At 46.0% G+C, this 25573-nt stretch overlaps 1 protein-coding gene across 1 annotated transcript in view; it reads right to left on the bottom strand.

The window, feature by feature from the left end:
- The window catches only part of DLG3 (discs large MAGUK scaffold protein 3), a 58442-nt gene that overhangs the window by 5466 nt on the left and 27403 nt on the right, over positions 1-25573 (bottom strand). The window contains 9 exon segments of the mRNA XM_033200826.1: positions 1-123; positions 726-827; positions 1431-1481; positions 4552-4597; positions 7382-7404; positions 7407-7456; positions 7692-7767; positions 7770-7867; positions 20745-20859. Of these exon segments, the coding sequence (XP_033056717.1) occupies positions 1-123; positions 726-827; positions 1431-1481; positions 4552-4597; positions 7382-7404; positions 7407-7456; positions 7692-7767; positions 7770-7867; positions 20745-20859 (684 nt within the window).

Genomic DNA, 25573 nt, shown 5'->3' with positions numbered 1-25573 from the left:
CATTAAATTGGCCTGCTTCAATGAACTTGTTGTCCTGAATATCTTTCTCCATTTGTTCACGCGACACCACAAAGTGGTAGTCTTGTCCATCCACCTCATTATCACGTCGAGGTCGGGTAGTATCTGAAGGAAGAAAGGAAATGCTTTGTAGCCCAGGGGCAATGATCCACCCCAAGTCAAAAAATACTGACTGGTCCATTCTCATCTGGGTGGGTCACTGGGCCACTCCATTTTTTTTTTTTTTTTCCAAATAAGTGGGAGAAAACAAGCAGTTGGGAAGCAGTTTGTCTGGCCTACTTCTCTTCCAATCTCCAGGTCACACACAGGGGGCTATTTGCTTTAGCTTAAACTGGACCAGAAAGGTGAGCTAAGGCATGGCAGAGGGTGCCAAACTTGGTAGAGGAGACAGTGAACCTAACAAACTGTTCATGGAGTCACATCAACACCACTTTGGCTGGGCCTCCCTATTTGTCCAACCATTCCCAACCATCACCACTGAAACTTCCCCTCAAGAGAGTGAGCAGCCAAGCCTGACTGATGGCTTAATCTCTCCAACCCCATCAGCTTTTGGGGAATATGTTGCCACCTACTCTTTTCCAGGGTGCCAAATGTACCCTGTCCTCAAATAGCCCTAGAATCTGATCCCAGACCTTTTCCATAAAACATTAGAGGAACAATTCCCAGGGCACCAAGCCTCACTCCTCTGGGCCTTCCTGAACTCTTACGTGGCACACAGGATCCAAATTTATGTGGAAATTCGGAGATCAGGTCATCATTGACTCGGTCCTTCATTGGGCCCAGGATGATCACAGGCCTTGCATAGTGAACTAGAGAGGGAGAGCATCGAGACAGTGAACAGAGGCCCCCACCAGACAGCCTGTCCTACCCCTGAGTCTGGCTAGAACACAGAGGCTCTGGAGCAGAGACTCAGACAGGGTAAAGCATCCTCGGCCATTGTCTGGCTTTTAAACAGAAAGACATCAAAGAGCCTTTAATTTGAGAATATCTAAGTTCAAGGCAAGTCTGAAACCAGAAGCTGCTCCCCTTCTAACACAGTCAGAAAGAATCTCTGCACTGACACCAGTAACTGAGCAAGGTTTTTGCAGAGCAGCCACTGAAGGGAAGACACTGGACCTCTCTTTTAGCAGTGGCTACATCTACTGAAATAGACCTTCCTTGTAAATTTGCCCCCTCCTTTGGAAGGTGTCCTGGCAGCAGGCAAAGGCACAGAGAGAAGTGCACACTGGATGCACCCCCTTCCCTATGACACTAGGAAGAAGCAGAAGAGAAGAAGGAGCCCATGGGCTGGATGTGCCATGAGTCGAGCCTTCCTCCTCCTCCAGGTCCCTCCCTCTGCTGCCATAGCCACCCATTGTATTGAGCCCCATGACCAGACTAGCACAAAGACAAGGCTCTCAGAGGGGGCTTACTTTCTTGCCGTGTCACTGGCTCATATGACAAAATAGCATCCTCTTGTCCTTCTGCAACAAAAAAGGGAGATAGGTTAGCACCATATGATCTGCCTCCTTCTGTACAACACTCCCCGCACCCCTCCCCTGCCAGGACATAGCCTTATCGGGTGGTCCTTGCTACCACCTGTGATCCTTTCTGTTTTCTGCTGGTGAGAAGCACAGGAAACCCTTCACGGGCTCGGAGACAGAAGTCAGTAGTTATCTTGTTCAGTGAAACATCACTGGGCAAGGGGCCAAGGCCCAGAAGCCATGAAGCCTCCACCCCAAACCACCCCAATTTCTGAGGAACTGTTCTTGTAGGTAACAAGTCAGCTGTGTGCAGTAGCCCCCTCGCTCTAGTAAGAATGACAGGGATGCTTCGACTGGTTGAGATGCTTGCCTGAGTCCCCTTCATCTACATGCAGGGGAGTCAGGGCACACACCCAGGTCCCCAAAGGTGCGACCTAACTTTGCCCTTTTAAAGGTCTACCGACCCACCTCCTGCATTGGAAGCAGCATCCAGAAAAGTGGCACATGGCTCTGCTAAGGTCCCCAGTGCCCTTTAAAAGCAATGCTGAGCCTGCTGTCTCTTTCTGGTGGAGCTCCATGTCGAGCCTAGCAATGTTGAGGTTTTCCTAAAACAGTCATTAAGCCACTTGGTGCTGGGTGCCTGGAGGTCCCAAAGTGGCTGATGGCAGTCCCAGGGAAGACAGTGATATTTGCATCAAGGCACACAATGCTTGCTAAAAGGCTTCTTCTGAGCCTAAGACTCCTGGGCAGATTTTACAAGGCTTCTAGCCACCATAGCTCTTGAAAGACCAGTGCTCCCAAAGTTCATGTTTGAATTATGGTTTCTCTGGTCTGGTCACAGGATCTCCCAAGGAGAACTTGGCAATTACCTGATCCTTTAACTGGCCCCAAAGGCAAAGAGGTCCTAATGACCTGGAAAGGCAGATTTAGCGCAGTGTCCTATAGGAGCCATTTTTCTTTTGGTCTCTGAGCAAATCTATAAATCTGGCAGCACCTATGGCCCACAGTAGCCATGGCAGGGATTTACTCTTTGGCAGTTTACCCTTCTCAGTGCCAGGGATGCTTTTAAGTCAGGTCCTGGCCAGAACTATAGGGCTTATACTCTCCTTTAACCCATGGGGTGAACCCCAACCCATAAGGAGAATGAACTGGCCACAGCATTTCCAGGATCTCAAAGTGTACATGGCTAAAAGAAGCACCAGCCTCTGAGCAGCAATGGCAGCTGAGCGACACTGGATGAGGATGGCTGGGATACACGGTGGGGCTACACGACATGGAAGGAATGACACACACTTACTGGAACTGCTTTCGCTGTCACTGGTGTTGGATGTCACTCCCTCTGCAAGCCAACAAGAAAGAGACTCCAATTCAGAACACACCACTGAGAGGTCACATGCAGCACAAAACTCAATTTCTCCAGGAGCGAGACACTGAGCTGCCAACGGAGTCAGCCACAGGAGGCCTGCCACATCCAGGCTACCAACTGGGAGGCACAGCTCCAATCCTGAGCCCCTGGCCCTCTCGTACTTGTCCCCAGAGCCCTCTTGGTCTGCCAAGTCCCTCCCTATGTGCTACAAGCCATACTTCCTTCAGCAGCATCCTCTTCACCTGAATCAAACAAATTGACCTGGATGGTTTCCAAGTCCTATTTCAAAATGCATCGCCCAAGGCTAACAACAGGAAAGAAAAGGCAGTGACAGGAGCAAAGAGAAGTCCAGGGACCAGTCTGCTCATGGGTGTCCCCCGCCCGACAGAGCCCCCGAAGTACAGAACCATGTGGCACTCCACAACTAAGAGGCCAATCACTGGATGGGTTAAGCAGACACCAGGCAGCGCTGCCCTGACCATTCGGTGGGATCCCCAGCCTTCCTGCCACCACTCCAAAGCAGGAGAGCTTGGCTTCAGTGGTGAGAGGGGAAGCACTTCCATCCACCACCAGACACATGTCAAAACACAGACAACAAAACCAACAAAAACACCTTGAGGACAAGACAGCCCTCCTGTCTCACACAGCTGGGATCTGCCCATCTCTTAGTGGTGAGGGAAAAGAAAGCTCAAGCGGAGGAGCAGCGCTCACAGGAGGCACAAACAAAGCCCGCCCATCCAAGATGACACGTGAATGAAGATGAGACATGGACACACCAAACGATGGAGAGAGATGCTGCTCATTTCAGCCAAGACCACACCGTTCCAGATCATGATATGCTGTGGCCCACCCCCAGAAAGGACTGGCTGAGTTGCCACACATGGCTAGTTCCTGAACAATCCCCTTAGGCAACTCCTTTGCCTTTGTCCTTTATTATTTATTGAAGGAGAGTATATGCTGACAGAACCCATTCGGCAAGGCTGCATGTTTGTGCACCCTTGCACGCAGCAGGATGGCCACTAAGCCTCATCATCTAGGTCTTTTTCATTTTCCACTCTAGGATTCTTTTCCAGAAAGGAAAATGAGGTCAGAGTTTTCCTGAGATAAAGCACTAACTATATATGGTCCATAAATGGTGCCGGGGCCCCTAGCAGACCAGCTCAACCCCTTACAGGTGCTCTGTGGGAAGCCAACCGGCACTGTTTGCTGAGGCCCTGGATCTGCTGGGACATCCCAGATGCAGGTTGGGAAAAGGGGGTCACAGTACCCTTGCCCCTAGTTAGAGGGACTGTAAGAGCTGCAATTCCTACACCCAATTCTTTAGCGTGGTATCACTGGAAGAAGAATCTAACCAGCAGGCAACCCTCCCTTCGACAATAGGCTAGAGATTAGCTGAGTGGTTACCTTGGAGAAACATTTCAAGCCCATTTCGCTTCTAAGGTGGGACGCCAAGCTCACGCCCTGCCACTTTGAGTAGCAAAAGGTAAACAAAGGCATGAATGATAGGGACTTATTTGGTTACTAGGGATCCAGAGCAAACATGTAACATTGGAGCACACGCACTTCCTCCTGCTGTGATGTCAGAGTGCTCACAAACACTGCCCTCCTCTCACCCTTGACCCTCACCCATGTCCCCAATAGCCCCACCCCCACTATCTCCATTCATGCCACAAATACAGTGAACGGTGTGTAAGTTGGACTTACTCAGGTTCTTTGCTCCATAATAATCGTCACTTAACCCCGGGAAGTCCTGATTTCACAGACAGCAAGGGCGGAGAGGACGAGGGGGAGAAGAAGAAGGGGGACGGGGAAGGGATGGGAGGGAATGGAAGAGAGGGAGAGATTTGGGGAGAAGAGAAAAAAATAGAGAAAAAGACAAGGGGGGAGGAAGAATACAGAGGCAGGTGAGCACTAGTGACAGAATTATGAAACACCATGAAGACCTAGCACTATAGTGAGGCCAGGAACTTTGCCACAGAAAGAACATCCCAGGGCAGATAAGACATCAAGACTTCATGCTGCCCAATTCGTTGCCAGAGGGCCTTGGAGTAGACTAGCTTTCTGAGGGGTCTACGGCTGTAGGCCAATGGGACAGAACAGGTGACACCCCAAGGCTTAGAGCACCTGCTTTGACCAAATTTTGGTTGTGGAGCCCAGGTCTCTGTTTGGCCCTGAAATCACCATTTCCCTCCGCAGTGCGTGAAAGAGCAAATGCCCACGTGTGCCAGGTAGGCAGACAGAATTCCCATTACCTCAAGAAGCTTTTGCCCAATACTGATTCACTCTGTTCAAACCCTTCAGGAAAAGTTTCACATGGTGTGGGGTGTGGCTTCCAAAGCTGCCCTGAGCTGGGCAGACCTTGGGGGATGAGCTCAGCTTCTGGAGAAGCACTAGGCACTTTCAACTCTGTTGTCCAACAGATACCCCCACCTCGCCCACCAAGCGGGACCACTGAGCAATGAACAGCCCCCCCAGGCTGGGCTTGGCATGGAGGGACTCTGGGACTTATCTGATGAAATTACGGTGACATCACCTCAGGCCTCTGACTAGGACTATCTCCTAACTGCTCATGAGCAGAGCCACCTCATCTATGGCTTCTCATTGAACTACTCCAGGATGATGAGCTGTGGCTGCCATCTGGATGAGGGCACCCTTTTGTCCACCAGGTACCACCCAGATAGCAACGACTTACGCATACCATGACCGTGGACCAGGCTGACCTGACAGAAGGACATTTCCTCTCAGAACCAGTCAGTCTCCTGCCAGCCCCGACAGCCCAAGACCCCAAGATCCCTCCATGTAAGTCAGAGGAGTCACTGGTAAATGAGAGATGTTTACCACTCATGATGAGACAAATGAGAAAACATTTTTCAAGCCAGACCTGGTGTTTAAGGTTAGGGTTGGAGCAGTTAATTGCTGAGGCACATGGTAGAGCAAGATTTATCAGGATTAAATTTCTTCTTCAGTTGAATTTAGCTCAGTGTGACTGCTCTTCCTACCGAACCAACTTTGTGTTTTTCAACAGATCTTTATTTGAACAACGTGGAGCAACAGTCCTTCCACGTCAACTCATTTAAGCAGGAAGGATTCTGTAGGCACTCTAGGATGACAGTGAGTCTGCTGAGAGTTGTGTGGATATCCTGTATACTTATGCACATGCCTGGGATTCTGGAAGTAGCCCCAACTCCAGGGATCCTGGGAAAAGGCTCTTCTCTTGACATACATGAGTGAAGTAAGGGAAAGAAAACACAAGAGGAAGAAACCAGGAGAGCAACACTGAGTCCCTAGACCTCGTTCTCTTGAAAAACCATTTTCCTGACCCTGACACTGTAGCTGAAAAACCGTTCCTCACCACCACAGCAGAGCTCTGTCTGGCACTTCCATTGCTAGTGCCAGGCACTTCCTGGGACCCTGGGACCAGTCCCACCTCAGTGCCTTCAACATTCTTCTAACTGAGGAGCAGGACAAATAAAACCCAACATCTTCTTATGTAGACCAATTTCTGCCCTGACTCTGTAGATAAGCAGGTGCACGCGCACACAGGCATGCACGGGGCCACATGTGGCCCTGCCCAGGCTTCTCCTGAGGGAAGGGCAACTGACGATGAGAGGACGGGGCTGCAGACGGCCTGCTCTCTGGACCTGCTGCTACTTACGTTCCTGTATGCTGCTCTCCTGGGCCATGTTTTCTTTGCTCTTGTAAAATGGAACTTTCGAGAGAGGCGGAAACTCTTTTTACGTTTCTTTTGATCGACTGTGAAAGAACATGAAGATGGAGGGGAAGGACAGAAGAAAAAAAAAAACAGAACAATGGATTTTAAAGCATGCAAGAAAAACTAAAATGGAGACAACGGTGAGCTAAATAAAAGACCATCTCTCACAAATGGAGTCTATGAGATTAAATGAAAGTTGATGTAAGAGGAAAATTATGTTTACAAGAAAATGTTGTAGGGATGTTAGAGGTTTCTACCTAACCCAGACTCATAACACTCACTGGTACTTCCTAAAGAACAAAGGTCACTGTAGCCTCCTGGACACATGCCCTAAGGTACCACTGATATACACAGAGTCATCTACTCCACGTCTCTCTTCCCTCTACTGCTCCAGAAGTTCTTTGGCCTGTGAAGCTCATAGAAAAAAAGGGGTGAATGGAGAGCCCCCCTGTCTCAGGTGGTCTGAAGGGAGGTAGGAGCTCTGGGACTGGGCTTCTTGGCTGGATGCTCTGACAGGATCTATAGCCAGGGAGACACCCATGAGTGGCTTCATTTTCCCCAAGCAAGTCAGCCTTCCAGACAGTCCAACTCCAACACATCTTCAAGAGCCAGTACCCAGGGGGAAGGAGCACAGACTAGCTGTGGACTTAAGAGCTCCCTCTCTGCTTTCTGAAAAGCAGTCAATGTTCTGACAGGACAGAGCCAGCCCCCTGAAAAAGAGATTTTCTTTTGTGTTCCCAGTTCTCCTACACATCAGACTAAATTCCAAGCTTCTCGCCCCTCTTTACCTACTGGCTGATTTCCTTGGGAATCCCCACTTACCCTGTTAGACTCAATCATCCCGTCCTGGCATGGAACTTCACAGTTTTCAATCGAGCTCTTTCTTTCTTTTCTACCCTGTTTTGGAATCAGAAAGAAGTCCTGTTACTGCCAGTAAATGGTCCAGCAGTGGGTTGCAGCAGGCAAAGCAGCCATTTTTTTGGCTCACTGAGTAAAAACCATGTTGAGTACCGACTCTACCAAAAAGGAAGCAAGGCACAAATGCTGCTCTCAAGCAACTTCTAATAGGAAAACAAGAAAGAATACCAGCAAGAGGGCAGGAAAGGCCTTGCTCATGATCATGATGACTCACCTCTTCTTACTGGGGATCACACCGATCTGCTCACTTTCTCCGTGTGGGGTCACCAGCCTTGCCTGCCACCACTCTCATCAGAGGCATTAATGACATGAAGAATGTCACCATAAGAGAAGCTGAGCCCCTGGCTTGGCAGGCAGCTGTCCCGAGTCCGATCATAGTCAAACAGGGCCTGAAAGGCACAGTGAAAGATGAAGTGATCATCCAACCCTAAATGCCAAGACACTGGCACCTTGAAAAGATGGAAGGCCAACCCAAACAGCACAGACATAGCAGCCTCACAGCATACTAGAAGGATGTCTCCAGGAGACCACATCCTTCTTTCTGTGCCAAAGTGGTAAATATGCACTCCCTTTCAAAGAACATCTCATTCTCCCAATAAGAAGCATAGAGAAAATATTTTACAAACCCCATTTCCTCTTGGCTTCTGGATGCAAGACAAAAGTTCAAAGTAGAACTCATTCAACAGCCCTCTCCCTCACCCACATCCTAGGAAACTAGCTCTAGCAGGGAGCTTCTCAGTTCACAAACATATCTTCAAAAAGTAGCTAAAGACAGGACAAAAAAATGTTAACTATAATCCCAAACAATGACTGGTAAACACTGCCGAAACACTAAAGAAAGGGCCCTATGTCCTCGGGAGTCCAAAGAAAAAGCTAAGGCTGACGCTGACCCACACAATGGTAGGGTTGAAAAGAACCACTGGGAACCTAGAAGTGCAGTCTCTTTCTCTTACATATGGGGAAACAGAGGCTCAGTGAGGAAAAATAGTTTGACCTAGATCACACATCTAACCAACCTGGGACAAAACCCAGGTCTTCTGACAAGACATGCTGTTGTGACATGCTATAAATGATGCAGAGTAAAGAAGTAAAAGGGAAGGTGGGAGAAGGTGGGGAGGGAGCTATACAATCCAGGTTTATGGAAAAGGACACCAGCTTGGCTGCTGCTAGAAGTCCTAGGAAATGGTATTGGAAATAAAGGTCTGAGGCAAATTTTGGAAGCCCTTGAATAGACATGATTTAGCAGCCCCTGGAAATCTGAGAGGAGTGACACATCAAAAGAGCCTTAGGAGGTCGGGTGCAGAGGCTCATGCCATTATACTTTGGGAGTCTGAGGCGGGTGGATCACCTGTGGTCAGGAGTTCAAGAGCAGCCTGGACAATATGGTGAAACCCCATCTCTACTAAAAATACAAAAATTAGCTGGGCGTAGTAGCACACGCCTGTAGTCCCAGCTACTCGGGAGGCTGAGGCAGGAGAATCACTTGAACCTGGGAGGTGGAGGTTGCAGTGAGCTGAGATTATGCCACTGCACCCCAGTCTGGGTGACAGAGCGAGACTCTATCTCAAAAAAAAAAAAAAAAAAAAAAAAAGTTTCTCCTTTTCACATCCAGTGGAACCTGTTTTTATATGGAGTCACCACAAATGGGTGATTTCAGTGAGAAGTTTGTGTTTTTCTATCTGCAATCCAGGCTGTCTTCTTCATATTCTCTTAATAGAGGTGTTTTCACACCTTTGCACACACAGCCCAAAATCTAGTTCCAAGACTTCGACTTCTACCTGTAATACTGTGGCCTTTGGCTCAGTTGGAAGTTGCAAGTAAAACACATTATCTTACCATACGCAAGCCCAAATGAGATAGGATGTAGTAAAACCATGAAGAGTGAAATACCCACCTACTGCTTAAAGTTCTTGAAATAGAGTTCTTAAAAATCAGTGTCAGATGATTTGAAAATGAAAATACCCAAACTCTAACAAAAAGCCCTTTTATTCCCTCAATTTACACACTCAAAGCAGTCAGGAGAATGGCAGAGGCAGCAGACAAGGAGGTGCTGTCCAAGAGGTGCATTCTGGGCTATATGTGACAGAATCAAAACTGAATGCATTTTCACTGCCTGAGTCCTGCATTTCCTAAAGCAAGGAAGACATTCTGTCAGCCACTCCTACTAAGAAGAGCATCATGAAGCAACCTCATTCTCAGTGACAATGAGAAACACTGGATGTTATTATGGGTTTCAAAGATTAGAACAAATACAGTAAGGAAAAGAACAGAACTTGAATTAAGCACAAATTAGTTTGGTGAGGGAAGGAAGGAAGATGTTAAAATGAATTTAGGAGGCTGGGAGCAGTGGCTCGCACCTGCAATCCTAACACTTTGGGAGGCCAAGGCGGGCAGATCACTTGAGGTCAGGAGTTCGAGACCTGCCTGGCCAACATGGCAAAACTCCGTCTCTACTAAAAATATAAAAATTAGCCAGGCAGGATGGTGGGCGCCTATAGTCCCAGCTACTCGGGAGGCTGAGGCAGGAGAATAGCTTGAGCCCGGGCAGCAGAGGTTGCAATGAGCCAAGATTGCGCCATTGCACTCCAGCCTGGGTGACAGAATGAGACTCCATCTTCAAAACAAAATAAAACAACAAAAAAATTAAAACACATACAGCACAAGCTAAGTAAAAACAAAATAAACACAGATCAAAGTCAAAAAGATTTGCCAGTAGTTAACTCTGCACGGTGGGAATTGTACTATTCGGGCTTGTGTTTTTAAGCACAGCATGTGTTCCTTTCACAATTTTCAAAAAACATTAAGTCAATTAAAAAGAAAAAGTAGGGAAGCAGATATATCAAGCACTGGTGTGAGTCATTTACTTCAGATGAGGAACACGTTTGGTTCTAAGTTCCCTGGCAAACAAGGCAAAAAAGGAAGTTGTCTAACTCTAACTTCCCAATAAAAAAATGGTACCCAAGTCTATCTGGATTTTGTTTGATGAATTTATGAATGCTGAATGAAGAAGAAATATGAACAGGATGGACAATGCTTTAAGCTATGGTTTTGTAAAAGACATAGAATGTAGTATCTGAGGTCTGAGATTCTGAACTGGACTATCATTCACAGTTGAGAATGCAAAAAAAATTGAACAAGAATTTCCTTTTCTATCAATCAGAACTGCAAATAGAAAAAGAATTTTGCAGACTGCTAAAGCCCCAGAGGTCATTTTGTCCAACTCTCTATCTGATAAAGGAAATCCCTTAGATACTCTCTAAGTTTCTTTCCAGCTCTAGCATTTAATGAGTCTGGGTCTTTCCTAGATCTTCTCTACCAGGCTAAACATTCCCAATTCCCTCAACAATCCCTTTGTCGTAACTTTGATTTGTTTTCCAAACCCGTGATGTGGATTTTCCCTAAATCTACTTTGCCTCTTTTTCCTGCTGAAATTTTGTTTGACTAAGAGCTAGAAAATTTCCTCAAAGACAATGAAAGTCAGGCCCAGATATGCACATGGCCTCATCTAGAACTGCATGCTGGGTGACTCTCAGACCAGGGCTCTTCTATCTCAGAAAATTTTGTAAGCCTAAGTCACAGTCACATGTGTTTTTTTTTTTTTTTTTTTGAGACGGAGTCTCGCTCTGTCGCCCAGGCTGGAGTGCAGTGGCCGGATCTCAGCTCACTGCAAGCTCCGCCTCCCGGGTTTACGCCATTCTCCTGCCTCAGCCTCCCGAGTAGCTGGGACTACAGGCGCCCGCCACCTCGCCCCACTACTTTTTTGTGTATTTTAGTAGAGACGGGGTTTCACCGTGTTAGCCAGGATGGTCTCGATCTCCTGACCTCGTGATCCGCCCGTCTCGGCCTCCCAAAGTGCTGGGATTACAGGCTTGAGCCACCGCGCTCGGCACATGTGTTTTTTTTGTTTGTTTTGTTTTTTTTAAAGCTAATTCTCGGCCGGGCATGGTGGTTCACATCTGTAATCCCAGCACTTTGAGAGGCCAAGGCGGGCGGATCACAAGGTCAAGAGATGGAGACCATCCTGACCAACATGGTGAAACCCCATCTCTATTAAAAATACAAAAATGGCCGGGCACGGTGGCTCAAGCCCGTAATCCCAGCACTTTGGGAGGCCGAGACGGGCGGATCACGAGGTCAGGAGATCGAGACCATCCTGGCTAACATGGTGAAACCCCGTCTCTACTAAAAACTACAAAAAACTAGCCGGGCGAGGTAGTGGGCGCCTGTAGTCCCAGCTATTCGGGAGGCTGAGGCAGGAGAATGGCATAAACCCAGAAGGCGGAGCTTGCAGTGAGCTGAGATCCCGCCACTGCACTCCAGCCTGGGCCACAGAGTGAGACTCCCTCTCAAAAACAAAAAACAAAAAAAACAAAAATTAGCTGGGCATGGTGATGCATGCCTGTAGTCCCAGTTACTCGGCAGGCTGAGGCAGGAGAATCACTTGAACCCGGGAGGCAGAGGATACAGTGAGCCGAGATCACGGCACTGTACCCCAGCCTGGTGACAGAGCGAGACTCCGTCTCAAAAAAGACAAAAAAGCTAATTCTTCACTCGGCTATGTGTGGAAAAATACCATTCTTCCACTATTTAAATACTTATTCTGGCCTGGCGCAGTGGTTCACGCCTGTAATCCCAGCACTTTGGGAAGCTGAGACAGGCGGATCACCTGAGGTTGGGAGTTCGAGACCAGCCTGACCAACATGGAGAAATCCATCTCTACTAAAAAATACAAATTAGCCAGGTATGGTGGTGCATGCCTGTAATCCCAGCTACTCAGGAGGCCGAGGCAGCAGGAGAATCGCTGAACCCGGGAGGTAGAGGTTGCAGTGAGCCGAGATGATGCCATTGCACTCCAGCCTGGGCAACAAGAGCAAAACTCTGTCTCAAAGAAAAAATACTTAGTCTTCTTTACATGGAGTATGTGTTAGATACATGGGAGATACAAGAGCAAAGTTATTGTCTTGTGGAGCTTACTAGGTGACAGACGGTATAGTATACTAAGGATGTTGTAGCAAGAAGCCCAAAAGGAGGACAAACCAAGGCACAGAAGGATTCACAGGGAGTACAGATCACATCTAGTTTGTACAGATCACATCTAGGGAAGCTACAAGGAGATACTGCTTTTTGAATTGGTTCTCAATGAAGATTTAGGATTTCAAAAGGTAGAACTGGGGAGAGGCCCTTCCAGCTAAAGGGAACAGTGTAAGCAAAGGTCTGGAGGCAAGAAGCACAGGGTATTTGCAGGGATCAGCCATGCATCCAAGTCTGGCTGGGCCTCAGAGAATGGCAGGTTGGGGCCTGACCGTGGACAGCCTGTATTGTCCAGCTAAGGAGTTTGACATTCATTTAGTAGACCTTATGGGACCAACTTCATTACCTCAGCGTTCTTATCCCACTATCAGGCTAAACTTCCATGTGGAAATAAAACCAGTAAAAGAGAACAGGCCAGCGAACTAAAGTCAAACAACTTCTCCCATGAGATATATTTCATGTAATCAAAAAAGTATGTAAATTAGACCTTAATAATTTTTTTAAAATATTGACTACTTTCCTAAGATCTTTAAGAAGCAGCTAAACTGTGGCATCTAGCAGTGACAGTCTGTCTTAAGAACACCCTGGAATCCTAATGAAGTGACAGGGGCTGGCACCTTCTCACAAATAAATGCCTCATGGTAGGCTTGATGAGAGGAAGAAGGAATACCTTCTCCACAACACTGATAAATCCTCTTCTTCCTCTTTTTATCCTGAGGGTAGGCACTAGAGAAAGTCAAGGCAGACACTCCCCTTTCAAATCAGGCTGAACCACTGTCCGAGGATGGAAATCCTACACATGCAAGGCCCACATGACATGCAACCAACCACTTCAACCTGACTCAAAACTAGAGAGAGCATAAAAAAAAAAAAAAAAAAGCAAAATGTATTTGTCTCTCAATACCTAAAGAAAGGCCATAATTAACCAACTGCCACCCTGGTCTCACTATGTGTGTCTGTTTGTGTGTGTGCGCACGTGCACACGTGTGCATATGTATGTTTCAGCTTATATGACAAGATAATGTGCTGAGAGAGTAGAAGGAAGTCTCAGAAACTTGTTATTCCTTCTGCACTTAGATAAAAATAATTTCATTGAAGGCTCCAAGTTAGGGACTGATCACATCAGAGAGAAACACTGTGCCATGAGAGAATAAAACTCATGGAAATAAATTACCATCCCCAGCCTGAAGTCACAGTGCTTGATGTACAAGAAAGATGATCTGCCCCTGAATATGTTACTCGTTAGTTATGGCCACGTATCTCTACAAAGCCAGGGAGAGCCAGAGCCTGGGTATTCCTGCAACTTTTCAAACATTGAGGCCAAGCCAGAAAAATATTACATTATTTAAGAGCAAGGAAAATAGTGTAGCCCAGGGAAAATGTGACATGTAAAAACAAAGTGACAGTAGGCTACAAAGAAGCTTTCCAGAGCCATCATACCACCATGAAGAGCAGATGCAACTTCCGGGGGATGTGCAGGTTTGAGTTCTTGAGCTAATCTTCGGCATTCTAGCTCTCAAAGCTGCTGCCTGTCTCCCTAAGGAGAAAGCATTTCCAAAGGTCTTGAAAGACAATGTTGTTTAAGAGGTGACCTTTAAAAATATCCTCGAAGGGATGCATGCGCCCACCCACAGGGATAATGTACATGCTCTAGAGGACTCTGTCCAGTCTTCCTTTCAGCTGGGTCCTCTCTGCTGGATAGAAAAGCAAGAATATAACCAGCTCAAAGTAAACAGATTATCAGGCAAAACTCCTAGTAGTTGAGATCCTAAATTGTGAGATTTAGGTTGAAAGATCCAGAGAAATTATAAGCACCTGGCACTGCCACTGTGATGTCTTAATGAACCGGAACGCAAAGCAAATGGTAACTAAGAAGGAAACTGGTAAAGCAGGTTTCTCAATGCAAAGCAAATGAGCATTTTAGCGCTATAGCCTCAAAGGCAAGGGGTTGCTTCTGCTAAAATAACCTAGTATTGTGCCCATCTCTCTACCTGTGGCTCGAGCCATCTGTCTATAGCCTGAGATGCTCCGTCAGTCCCCTCACCCTGCTCAGCAATTCCTCTGAGGCCCAGCCCAAGTCTCTCCCAGCTTTGTGATCCTGCCCACTCCAAATTTCCTTCTTCCAAATCCATACCATATTTGCTACCACATTTGGCAGCAACCTTTCTTTTTATTTTCTCCTTATTGCTATTTAATTCTTGCAAGGTTTTTTGATGTTTCATATTACACCGCCAAAGTGGAAGCCCTTTGAAAACTGAGACCATGTCTTATGCTTCATGTGGGATTCTGAATCCTTCTGAATTGTGGGTGAGACCTGGCTACAGGGGATGGAGTGTCCACAGAAGACCCTCCCAGTTACTCCTAGTTACTAACCTTGAGTGTTCCCTCCCATAGTAACTGGGGTCTAAGAGATCACTTTATTCCTTTGGCCAGAAAGTACTTGGATAAAGGGCACACATTATTTGACGACTAAACAGCCCATCCCTTGCCCAGTCTGTATAAAGCATGCACAGAAAGTTATAAAGCAAGTCACTCATCAGCCCTTGACCTTAGTGAGAGTTAAATTTCCAGCAGCCTCTGAAGAGCAGCCTAACAACACAAACCCGAGCATTCAGACAGGCACAGTGTAGGTCAACACAAAAGGAGTGAATTGGGCCTCCCTGGTGTATCTTGAAGAAAGGTGCATGGAGAGCAGGTTAAGAGCACCTTCCTCCTTTGTCTGTCTCAAAGTGTCAGTCCTTATGGCAATTATGACGTTGGAGAGGCATTCAAGGACAAATTAGCCGGCAATGAGTGACTGTTTGGGGCTCACAGCACTTGCAGATGATAGGATGAGCTGAGGGATTATGAGTGCAAGCCCAGGACTAGTGTTTGGGAATAGGCAGTTCTAGAAATCACTGATGTAGGAAGCTCTGCCCCACCCTCTGGTAGCCCTGAACACTTACATATATTATTGTTGCTTTTTAAAATGCATATTATTCTCGCCCCAAATTCTATCAGATAGTGAAGCCTGCCAATATTTCCCCATTGGCATCTTAATCCACTATTGAAACTCATTAATAAACAAGACCAAGTCAGACTTCACCAAGCACCACCCTGGGCAAAGCAGAGTAGTTGCACAATTAATGTCTGCTGGTTCACAGGAATGAGCATTCTCCAGCCTTCTTTAATGACCAAGCCAATATGTCTGACATTGTTTCTTGAATCAAGACTACAGATGCTCCAACATGATTTCCTTCCTAGAGTGGGAAGACGACTAAGATGGCAGATGGCCAGTCAGGAGGCCAGGACTCCCAAACTACTTGAATGCTGTCCTGTGGCTGCAAAGAATGCAGCCAGGCTAGCCTGAACAGACTTTCAAAAGCTATTTATACAACTGTACTCTTGACTCTCTTGGCAACATTTGGAGCACAAGGTCTTTCCTTTACTCATTCAATAAATAAATTAAATTAAATTAAATACAAGTATAGAACAAGGTCATCCCTGGAATTCTAACCTACCCAGTGTCTTTGTACTGCCTGCACATCAGAATGGTCTGAGTTAAACATCTACCCATCCCAACCCTGAGCAAGAAGTTCAAGAGAGATTTATTTCTCTGGACTCTTCCAGTGGGCAAGGCAAATTCTCCAGCAGAGCAAAAGCCTTAGGCTGGGCAGACTGAGGTGCTGTGCTCATTCTGGTCATCTACTTAAGAGATGATTCTAGCACAGTGAAGTATGAGGAAGGTCCTTCCAAATAAGTCACTGATGACTTTAAAATCAAGTTTCATTTTCCAAATACTGCTCTCTTTCCTTCTTCCTCCTGCTCCCTGCTCTACAAACCCCATGTCCCCTGTGGTTGGTACAGCTGCAACTCCCTAGGGTTTCACCTGTTAGAGCCTCTGTTGCAGCTCTAAGAGGGTGTTATTTACTTCAAAATAGCTTTGCAAACCCATGCACACCAAAGGTGGATAGATACTCAGGGGAGGGGAAGGAAAGCAAAATAATTATGTCATAGGGGAAGTGACAGCAAAAGAGAGGTGACACCCAAACTGAAAAAGGGTTCCCTCACTTTAACCACCTTCTGCTTAATCTTTTCTGGGTAGATGGCGAACTGCCAGAGGGCAGGGACCATACCTGCTGCTTCCTTGAATCTACCCTGCAACTGTGCCCAAATTCTCAGCCTTGTGTTTTACTGCTTTCTACATAGTAGGAGCTAAAGTAAGTGTGACGTTTATTTTTTATAATTTTTTATAGAGACAGGGTCTTGCTCCGTCACCCAGGATGGAATACAGCGTCATGATGACAGCTTGCTGAAGTCTCAACCTCCTGGGCTCAAGCGATCCTCTTGCCTCAGCCCCTTGAGTAGCTGGGACTACAGACACATGTCACCACACCTGGCTAATTAAAAATTTTTACTTTTTAAGAGGGGTGCTCACTATGTTGTGCAGGCTGGTCTCGAACTTCTGGGCCCAAGCAATCCTCCCAGCTTGGCCTCCCAAAGTGCTGGGATTACTGGTGTGAGCTGCCACACCCAGCCTTGATTGCTTGTTAAAAACATGTATTTCCTGGGCCGGGCACGGTGACTCACGCCTGTAATCCCAGCACTTTGAGAGGCTGAGGCTGGTGGATCATGAGGTCAGGAGATCAAGACCATCCTCGCTAAGATGGTGAAACCCCGTCTCTACTAAAAATACAAAAAATTAGCCAGGTGTGGTGGCAGGCGCCTGTATTCCCAGCTACTCGGGAGGCTGAGGCGGGAGAATGGCGTGAACCCAGGAGGCAGAGCTTGTAGTGAGCCCAGATCGCACCACTGCACTCCAGCCTGGGCGACAGAGCAAGACTGCGTCTCAAAACACACACACACACACACACACACACACGTATTTTCCCAAACCTGGTGAATCCAAAGCACTAGAAAAGGAGCCTGGGAATCTGTATTTTTACTAGCATTCCAGCTGATTCCTATGAGGAAGTTGGGGAAACACTGAAAGAACCACACTTTATAGTCAGAGCAGCCAGGTTCAAGTTCCAGTTTTGGAACTTCTTAGCTATCTAACTGGAGTCTCAGTTTTCTCATCTGCAAAATGGGAATCATAATATCTACTTTATAGGATTATTAAAGGGATATTAAAAGCCATTTAAAGAGAATAACAAAGGTCTTGATGTACAATGTTTCCTAAATGTTTGTTCCCCTTTATCCTGAAGACACTGAGGAACTAGTGAAAGCTTTTGAGCAGATCATGTTCAGATTATTGCTTTAGTTTCAACCCCCTCTGCAACACCCAGGCAAATGGTCGTCCAGCCTCTTCTGTAACACCCTGAGTGACAAAAGATCGAATTTACTATATCCGGAAGCAGTCCATTCCATTTTCAGACAGTTTTAATCATTAGCTCTTCCTTCCTTATGTTGAGCAGAGATCTGCCTTGGGTGACAGAACAAATCTAATCCCTTTTCCACATGATAGGGTGAGGCAATTAACTTAGATAAGGAAAGCACATGCCGCTTGTTTAAGGCACTGAGAGGGCAGTTTTATTTATGCACATGTCCAGCAAGTAGTTGATATGCAGGTCTGTAGTTCAGTAAAGAGATCAGGAATGTCATTTATATGGCAGGATTTGAAGCTATGAAAATAAATGACATTGCCATTTAGGGGGCAGAACTAATGAAAGTATTAAGGAATAGTAAGCAGGGTAGAAAAAGAGCCTTTAAAGAAGAAAGCAGGTAATTCATGGAAACAAATGTGGTGAAGAGGTCAGAACAATGTCAGAGAACCAGCGAACCAGTCACTAAATTTGAAGACTAAGAAGTCACCCACTGATCCCTGACAGAGAGTCAGGCTTCTGCTCCCCTGGAGCTTTCCAGAGCCGCTCAGAGCCACACTACCACATTGAAAAGCAGATGCACACTTCCTTTTGGGCTAAAGAGAGGTGATTTGAAGCAGGAGCAAGTAGTCCAACATTTCCCAACCTGGATGTTGACATAGGTTTCTCAAATAAGGCTCCCATGCTCTATCTTTGGGGAAACACTGACTAGTACAGTCCTTCCTGGAGATTAATCACAGGCAAGAGCCCCATTTTCCTCTGTTTAAGTCTGCATTTGCCCAACTTACTAAACCACTGATTTTTCACACAATACTTACTAATATCTTGAGGAGCTAGTGTTTTCTGGCCAATAATTTGGCAAATGCAGTAAGCAAAGGGATACAAGACAATCGTTTAAGGGACTATTGGTATCAAGGGATATATTTTTCTTTTTAAGAATGGAAGAAGCTTAATATGTTTACATGCTGAAGAAAAGGAACCAAGTGTAGAGTGAAAGGCCAAAAGCAGGAACAAAAGGGAAGACAGCAAGCCAGGTTCCGATAAAGGGGTTAGCTTAGCAAAGGGCTTCAGCTCAATGTTTAGCCATAAGACACTAAGTCCCCTGATTAAATCTAGTGATCACAAATGGTTACTGTTTTCCTAACTACATCTACTTTCCTCAGAGGATACAGACAATTTATCTAGAGAAGGTTACGGGCAGATTATATAAACTGATTCACTAGACACAGTCATGGTCTCCACCCTCGCCTCAGAGTTAAGCTGAATGTATCCCCTTGAATTCCCTTGCCTGGGCCAGGAAAGAGTGCTCCAGATCGGGAGCCAATGCCCCATTCCTCCTGCCCAGGCAGAGAGAACTCTAACACAGGATAGGCGGAGAGGGGAAATCTAAAATAAAGCTCTCCAAAGAAACTGTCTTGCCTAAAGAGCAGCTTCCCACGCACACTGGAGTGCCACATCTGCGGGGGCTGGAAGCACGGAACGGAACAATCCTGACCAAGTCATATAAGCATTACCTATTTTAGGGGGTCAACAGTGCATTTCTGATTTCCCCCATCAGCACCCCAGTATCCAGGCTGCAGACTGGGAGCAAGGGCTTTAGTGACAGAAAACAAAACTTTCTTTTCCAGGGGATTGGAAAAATGACCAGTGACTAGTCCTGCCTTCCTACCATCCTCCCTTCACAGCGGGAGGTAAGCATAGCAAATACTTTCAACACACAAGGGGTGGAGTTGAGGGTTCACATTAGAGAAGATTGTGAAGGGTTCTAGTGGGCTTCAGGCTCAGAGATGGGCTCCCTCAGCTCCACTCCCTGCCATAGAGTCAGGGACCACCAACTGGGGAAAAAGAAAAGCAAGCACCATGAGAAAAATTGCAATTAGCATTGACATCCCTTCGCTATTGTCATCTCACACCCCAAGGACAGAGCAGTTGTCACGTTGCCAAGCAACTAGCAAGTGCAACTTCCAGGCCAGGTATCAGAGGCCACTAGAAAAAGTTCAGCCAAGAGTTTGATATGACCCCACACCTAAGCATTAAACACAATACTGTAGTGACTTCTGGCTCAGGAGAGTAATCCCCACCACCTTTCGCTAAGGGCTTTAACCTTGGAGAGATACAATGTACTTGGCAGCAGATTTTGGAGTTTTGCCAAGAAGCCAAAGCAGGAAGAAGGAAGCTATCCCTAATTCTATGAGGAGTCCATAGTATTCGCTTGGCACTCCAACTCCCCAGGAGATTTGTACTTTGACCTGACAAAGTATTATGCTATGCCTCAAGGGTCAGAGAAGCTCAACCTTGGAAATATCTTGGAATAGCTTTCAGCAGCAATATACTCCATGCTACCTATCTGTTCCCTCCACCCCCTCCCTCTTCCTAGGGCACATACACTATACATCCCATGATTCACAGATACAGCAGACCAGTGCAGCGGGTGGTGAGGGGGGAATGGAATCACAATAAAACATCCAGAATGCAGCAACCTGTCAGTTCTTTGGTCTCTTAAAACAGACCCTGTACCAGAACACTGCGATAGTTGCTATGCTCAGATACAAATCCTGATGTCTATCTTGCATACATGGAAGGGGATGGGGGGGTGGCAAGTTTCCCCTCAAAGCACAGATTGCAAGCAAAGTACTTTGAACATTTGACTGATATTTGAATGCTGACTAGCAACAATCACCTAACAGTCTTTTACAATTATAGCAAACTGAAATTTTCCCATACTGAGTCATTCATGAGCTAAAAGGAAGAAGCCAGCTCACAAAGGGAGGAGACACTGACCATAAAATACACAACCTAAGCATACAGTGAGAATCGTTATTTTAGTACTGGGAGTACATACTCCCTAGCTCACTAGTTAAATAAGAAGGGCTGGGTTGGCATGGAGCTCTCCTCGTCCAGCACGAGGGCTAGTGCTCTGAAGCGCAACTTACCTGACATACAAGGACCTCTTCTCACTTGTTCGGAGGGACCCAGACCCAGAGCTCATGCTGCTGTTCATCATTTGTTCTCGCAAGTCATGTATCTTCGATTCAAAGCGACTGTATTCTGTCGCGGAAACAAGGGAAAAGACAGGAAAAGAATGAACTCAAGGAGCTCCCCTGAGCTTGCATGCCAGCAGCCAAAAAGCCAGAAGGCCCCTTGGCTTAAAAGCAGCCAGAGCCAGCCCACTCTGTCTTTGCTTAGATAAGCAAAGTCCCTCCTCCTAAGCACAGAAAGACAGACGTCCCTTCAGCCCCAGACTAACAGAAGGAAAGAATGCACCTGAAAAGGGAGTAGCATTTGGGCAGGTCAAATGCAAAAAGCTCTTACCTGCCTCAAAATCTCACTGATCCTTTAAAAAAATAACAACTGGAAAGAGGTTCCAGTGCAACCTTTATAAATCTTTAGAGCCGACACTAAGACCCAAGGAGAGCAGATGGGAAAGGAGACTTTCCCAAAAAGCGGGTTGCAGAGAACAGATGGCCCTGAGATGCAGAGCAGAGGGGCTGGAAAGGACCTGAGGTCATTATATCATTGTTAGGCAAGAAGACAATTTTTTTAGGATGACTTTTTGGCTGGGGTGAAGAGGGGTGATATTGGAACCCAGTACAGAGGTAAAAACAAACAAACCTCACAACCGTAACAACCATATGAGGAGAATTAAAGCTCTCCTGAGTTATTTCCCTTTTAACCAATAGCCTCTTTGGCTTCAGTAACATACATTAAAACATAAATTCTCCCAAACCGAGAAGTCGGCGGACACCTCTCACCTCCAAAATCATCTAGGCATTGAGGTCGTAAGTCCATCCCTAACCTTATAGCCCAGTGAGACCATCACAACAGCCGGAAACAGCCTTATCACTCTGCAAATGTAATACAGGTTTATACCCAATTTAAGAAAACCTGATACAAGAAAATTAACTCTAGCTGTACAATTATTATAAAAGGTTTTTTATAGGGCTGCTTTGCTGTGACATTCTCCTAGGATATTTAAAATACAATATTCACACTTACCAAACACACAATTACACATTTTCCAGGCCTATAATTGCCACATAAAATGGGGTATATCTAAGGCCACAGGCTGTGGAAATACTGGAAAACAGGCACACTTCACTATGACAAGCTCACTTTAAAGGAAGCCAAAATTTATAGTAGGGGTTGAAGGTTGGGAAACTGCTTTAAAAAACAAACACACGTCCAGAGGAAAAAATTCCACAAAAGCAATTTCGTGCACCATAGAGGGCTGGCAAGAAGCATCCCTACCTAGTCCGTATGACTCTACAGGAGAAAACAAAACACCTGTTCCAGCACCTGACACTCCCCTTCCCTCGGCAAAGCAACCGGACTGACCTTCAACTGGGTGTAAGGGGAAATGCTAAAGCCTAAAGGGGAAGGAATGGAGTCAGGCAAATAACCTCCTCTCAACAAAGTTTCTTTTGTTCATTGTGGTATCAATTTAACCAACTGGTTAAATTCGTGCGCTCTTTCATTCATCACACACTGGTGCTATGGTGATTTGTCCTCATTACCTACTCCTGTTCCTGAAATCCTGGAGGAAGCAGTTAAGTCACTGACTCACCCATTAAATGTTGCAGGGGGGCGGTGGGTAGAGAGACAACAGCTGGACAATGTTCCTGTTCTGAGGGTTACACGGCAACCCATCAATATCAATGAGGTGCCCCAACCTAAAGGTAGGGGGTAGTGACCAATTTGTCACAGAAGCCCTGGACTGTCATAGAGCACAGCAGTAGGCCAGTCTACCTCTGGAGACCGCCTGGGTGCTGGCCTTACCCCAAGGTTTGGCCCTCTACACTGGGTGGGGATTGTTTCTCATTCGTTCCTTTCTGGCCCTCCTCTGAGCTCACTGGCTATGGGCAGAACCGTGTGAGACAAAGATTTCTGACCAGGCAGCCCTTTCTTAGGGGAAGATAAATAAAAGAGACAAAGAACTATGCATTGAACTGTGAACAAAAAAAGTACACCCAATCTATCTTTAAGCCATGTTTTCCCCTTCTTGAAACTTGTTTATATATTCCCTTCTTTGGAATTGACTTGCCCGCTGAACTTCAACTCAGCAGCAGGTCATGGCGGTTGCTTAGTAACTACATTTCTTTAAAAATCCTTTAAAAAACAACCACCAAACCACCATTTCCTCAAAGCTCCTAATCCAAGGCTGATAATTCTGGGCCAGAGGGCCCATTTAAAATAGACTACAGAAAGAGAACAAAGCTATTGCTTTAAGGCATACACTTTTTGTTTTTACATGTGCTGCTAAAATTTCAAGTTTATTAAATTGTGTTTTATTCACTTTTTTTCCATTTGGATGATTCCCCTTAGAGTTCCAGCTCCCCATCAGTCTCTGGCTTTTATTTGTAGATTTATCTAAAGTCTACTTGGCAGAGCAGCCTTTGAATAAATGATTGTTGGGTAAATGAGGAGCAAATTAGAAAACTGTGTCCAAGTTGACACTTCTATTCTTAAACTAATAAACTTAATGGTTTATTTAACTGATGGCTGCCAGCTTCACTGAGGGCTTAGATAGGTAGTTAAGAAGCATTCACATTTACTTTTGTTCCCAAGGTTAACTGCTGGGAGCAATTGGGTTTAAAAACACCCTTTTGAGATGTTAACAACCCACAATGGGCAGCTGATTAACAGACTTTGTATACAACAAAGAAAAATCATTCTAACAAAAAACTGTTTAGAATAGACTTAGATACTACCTCTTCTTAAATATTAGAGGTATCATTTTCCCAGGACAAAAGCTTCCCTTCAAAAGCATCTCAATTCTAAGACTTCAGGACTCGCCAAGCTCCCTCCTTCCCTCTGATTTGTCACTAACACAGCCATCACAGCCAATGCTGGAGGACATCTCCTAGGCCAAAGTCACCACCTAGGAAGCCCACCTGACCAGCCTCTAACCCAGAGGGCCCACTTCAAAGAAGCAACACTTAATAGTATACTAAAATCTCAAGTCTACTAAACTGCTCTTTGTTTCTTCCCATTCAGATGAACCCAACTCTTTGTGACCCACAAAGATATCCATACAGTCATCGCCCTCTTTCCTTTTTCCCAGTTAATCACAGAGAAATAAGTGGGAGGGGGCACAATCAGAGGTCAGTACCAAGAACGGTTTTGCCCCAGTCACTGACAAGCTGGGGTGCCTCTAAAAGATCAGGATTTGGCACCCCATCCCAGATACACAGAATCAGAACCTACTTGAGCAGGGGCCCAGGAATCTGCATTTTAACAAGCATCAATGTGATTCTGATAAAGTTTGGAGCTGCTGGTCTTAACTTACAGAATTGGATCCTGCAGTGTCTCTCAAAAGGAAGATGGGGCCAGAGAGTGGATAAGCTCTCAAAAATAAAATTTGGCAATACAATTGCAAATCCTTCGGGAAAGGAAGCCCTAAAGATGCCACAGTCTTATGTGCCTGCTTCTGCTGAGTTTACACTTTTTAAAAATTCTGTATCACTTCTCCATCCCACTCCCCAGAAGATACCACTGTTGGTATTTTTAGTATGTGTCCTTCCAGACTTACTTCTATGCATATATGGTTTATATACATGTACTCACAATTCACACACAAGCTTTTTTCATTTTCTGACACATCATGAAAACCCATCCATGTTGGCCAAGCATGGTGGCTCACCTGAGGTCAGAAGTTCAAGACCAGTGTGAAACCCCGTCTCTACAAAAATACAAAAGCAGCCAGGTGTGGTAGCACATGCCTGTAGTCCCAGCTACTCATGAGGTTGAAGCAGGAGAATCGTTTGAACCCAGGAGGCGAGGGTTGCAGTGAGCTGAGATCACACCGCTGCACTCCAGCCTGGGTGACAGAGCAAGACTGTCTCAAACAAGCAAGCAAACAAACAAACAAAAAACCATCCATGTCAGTATACAGACCTCATTTTAATAGCTGCGTAGGATTCTATACTAGGGACAGACCGTAATTTATGCAGTCATATTCCAATTGATACACATTTAAGTTGTTTACAATTCTTAATATTACAATCAATGCTACATTGTGTATTTGTGGGGTTTTTTTTTTATATTTTATTTTTTGTAGAGATGGGAGTCTCACTATGTTGCCAGGCTGGTCTCGAACTCCTGACCTCAAGGGATCCACCTGCCTCGGCCTCCCAAAGTGCTAGGATTACAGGCATGAGCCACCACGCCCAGCCTGCACTGTATATTTGAGCATTTCTGTTGCACAGATTACTAGAAGTGAAACTGCAGAGTCAAATTATACGCAAATTAAAATTTTTTATTAGCACTACCAAATTGAACCCCAACATTCTGAACCCCTTCTGACTGAGGATAAACTACTATTCCAAAGCTTCTTTTTTTTTTGAGACGGAGTCTCGCTCTCCCGGGCTGGAGTGCAGTGGCCGGATCTCAGCTCACTGCAAGCTCCGCCTCCCGGGTTTACGCCATTCTCCTGCCTCAGCCTCCCGAGTAGCTGGGACTACAGGCGCCTGCCAACTCGCCCGGCTAGATTTTTGTATTTTTTTAGTAGAGACGGGGTTTCACCGTATTAGCCAGGATGGTCTCGATCTCCTGACCTCGTGATCCGCCCGTCTCGGCCTCCCAAAGTGCTGGGATTACAGGCTTGAGCCACCGCGCCCGGCCTCCAAAGCTTCTAGCACTTTTTCTGTTTCTGAAGTGGAGGCAGAATTTACCTTTGAGGACAAATTGATTTTTTGTTTGGAGAAAAACACTTTAAACGACACCCCTTTTTCCCCGCATACAACCAGTGTTTCCTCAAATTTTG

The sequence above is a fragment of the Trachypithecus francoisi genome, unplaced genomic scaffold (assembly GCF_009764315.1).
Source record: "Trachypithecus francoisi isolate TF-2019V2 unplaced genomic scaffold, Tfra_2.0 Lachesis_group6, whole genome shotgun sequence".
NCBI classification, from domain to species: Eukaryota; Metazoa; Chordata; class Mammalia; order Primates; family Cercopithecidae; genus Trachypithecus; species Trachypithecus francoisi.
Note: the sequence above shows the minus strand (reverse complement) of the source record. Positions and strands in the feature narration are given on the sequence as shown.